General features: G+C 64.1%; 1 protein-coding gene across 1 annotated transcript in view; it reads left to right on the top strand.

Moving 5' to 3' along the window:
• Nucleotides 1-2525, top strand: part of ADAMTSL2 (ADAMTS like 2) — a 27168-nt gene that overhangs the window by 23330 nt on the left and 1313 nt on the right. The window contains exons 15-17 of the mRNA XM_006776598.2: nt 1-134; nt 606-776; nt 1413-1589. Coding sequence (XP_006776661.1) covers nt 1-134; nt 606-776; nt 1413-1589 — 482 coding nt within the window. The remainder of the gene's footprint in view (nt 135-605; nt 777-1412; nt 1590-2525) is intronic.

Raw genomic sequence — 2525 nt, 5'->3', positions numbered from 1 at the left:
GTGGCGTGGTGACCAGGGACATCCGCTGCTCCGAGGACGAGAAGCTGTGCGACCCCAACACCAGGCCCAAGCGGGAGAAGGAGTGCATGGGGCCGCCCTGCGACCGCCAATGGACCGTCTCCGACTGGGGGCCGGTGAGGCCTGGGCCAGGGGAGGGAGCTTCCGGGGCTGGCCAGGGTCCTGGAGTGAGGATGTGGGGGAAGAACTGGCCTTTCTCCTCGTTATCAAGAAGAATCAAGGCCTTTATCCAAAAACAGGGGCCCATGGCCGTTCCTTTTATAACCCGCCGCCTGTCCCCCCGAATGTCTGTCCTTGTCTCTCTGGTCGGGAGAAAGATGCCCCGGTGCTCCCTGGGGTGCCCGCTGGGTGCCGGGCACAGACGCCCACTTGGGGCTTGTAGGTGCTTTTCCGTGTGCTTTCCATCGAGCCCGCAGCGTTCTGTAATTAGAACGGAAAGTGTTATTTAACACGTGGTTACCCTGGCAACAGCGCCCATGCTGCCCCGTGGGGTGGGGGTGGGGGGCGTCCTCTCTCTGGGGAATGACGCCAGGGGCGCGGGGAGCGGCTGGGCCCTGACACCTGTGTCCCCGCCTGTCCCCCTGCAGTGCAGCGGGAGCTGCGGCCCCGGCCGCATGATCAGACACGTGTACTGCAAGACCAGCGACGGGAGGGTGGTGCCCGAGTCGCAGTGCCAGATGGAGACCAAGCCGCTGGCCATCCACCCCTGCGGGGACAAGAACTGCCCCGCGCACTGGCTGGCCCAGGGCTGGGAGCGGGTGAGCGCGCCGACCGCCTGGGGCCCGGGGGCTGAGGGCACGGGCTGAGGACCAGGTGGTCAAAACGAGGGCTTCGTTGTAGATGGTCACCCACGGTTCACTAGACATTAATCTGAAGTGGGAAAGGGCAGAAAAGGTAGGAAAACTCCTTAAAACTTCCCAGTCTCAGCAGGCAAATGCTCGGATGTGTGCGGATTGTCTGCCCCCGCCTGCCGCCTGCGCCCCGCCCTCTGCTGCCCTCCCAGGCCCCCACATTCCTCATGAAGGGAGAACTGGCCGCCTGCTTCAGGCCCACAGGTCCTTGTGCTCATGGCCAACTTCAGGGCCACAACCTGCGGTGTCAGACCCGTTGCTCTCCACCAGCTGAGCCGTCTCAGGCGACTGCTCGGCGCCAAGCCATCTTGGGCCAAATGGTCGTGAGCCATTTTGTTTCAGAACAGCTGGTTTCCTGCTACATTGCTTTGGGTCAAACCCTTGTGGGGCCACATGGTTGTCGACCAGAGTCCTCGGCCATTCTGCCCCCCACCTCAGCCTTCACCCGATCGATCGCTATAGACTAAGCCATGGCCGCCGGAGCCGCCGGGCGGTGTTCCGGCCTCTGACCCCCGGCCTCTGACCCGTCTGTTCCCTGGCCAGTGCAACACCACCTGCGGCCGAGGCGTGAAGAAGAGGCTGGTCCTGTGCATGGAGCTGACCAACGGGAAGCTGCAGACCCGCAGCGACCCCGAGTGCGGGCTGGCCACGAAGCCGCCCGAGGAGAGCATGTGCTTTGAGAGGCCCTGCTTCAAGTGGTACACCAGCCCGTGGTCTGAGGTGAGCACCCGCCCGGGGCCAGGCCCGAGGTCTGATCCTGTCTCAGTACCTCCTCTCCTGCCCCAAGTGCCCCACATGTCCCCCTTGTCAGCCGCCGTCATGGCTACTGTCTTCAGAAAGCTTCTCAACTCTGCCAAGGCAGCTGGCGCGAGAGCCACCTCTTCCAGGAAGCCTTCTTGGATCTCACCTCTGGGATCCCTGCAACGCTGGTCCTGGGCCTTTCCTCGTCTGGGTCACTTCTGTTCTTGCATTGCAGCCTTTCAGTCATGCATTTCGAAACACTGTGCCTGACACTTGTCATGGAGCCGACAGAGGGCCCCTTAGGGCGTGTGGGCTGCGTCAGACAGCGCCCTGGCCCAGGACAGAGTCTAGGCAGGATGCAGGATTGGGGTGCAGAGGTGGTGGGACATGCGCACGGGGGCAGAGGGAAGCCAGAGGAAGGGCAGCAGCTCCTGATCCTGGGGGAGACATCAGCCAGGGGGACGAGGAGGGGCTAGTGGCTGTGGAGATCAGGACATGTCAGGGTGCAAGGGGCCCCCCAAAATGGCTGGGTTCGGCTGGGAGGCGAGGGTGGGAAGGGCAGCAGGTGCGGCTGGGCTGGGGTTTGGGGTCCCCAGAAGCCATGCTGAACCTGCACCTTGGAAAGGACATGGGGCCTCAGCTGTGGGCGGGGAGGGCAGCTGTGGGCCGGGCAGGACCTGGGTTCCGTGCCCTCTCTCCCCGGTGCAGTGCTGTGCTGGGTACCAACCCTGAAGGGAGGGGAGCCAAGAACTTGGGGGGGGGCCCAAAAGACAGCCTGGGTGCGCTGGGGGCAGGGTACCCCTATCTGCAATGACAGTGATTGGGGCGGGTGCCCGGTGCGGGCAGTGGGTGTGGGAGGCTCGGTAAGAGCTTGCTCCTCCAGCTGCTTCACCCTCCGTGGGGACAGAGGAGCCG

Source organism: Myotis davidii, unplaced genomic scaffold (genome assembly GCF_000327345.1).
Source record: "Myotis davidii unplaced genomic scaffold, ASM32734v1 scaffold609, whole genome shotgun sequence".
In the NCBI taxonomy this organism is placed as follows: domain Eukaryota; kingdom Metazoa; phylum Chordata; class Mammalia; order Chiroptera; family Vespertilionidae; genus Myotis; species Myotis davidii.
Note: the sequence above shows the minus strand (reverse complement) of the source record. Positions and strands in the feature narration are given on the sequence as shown.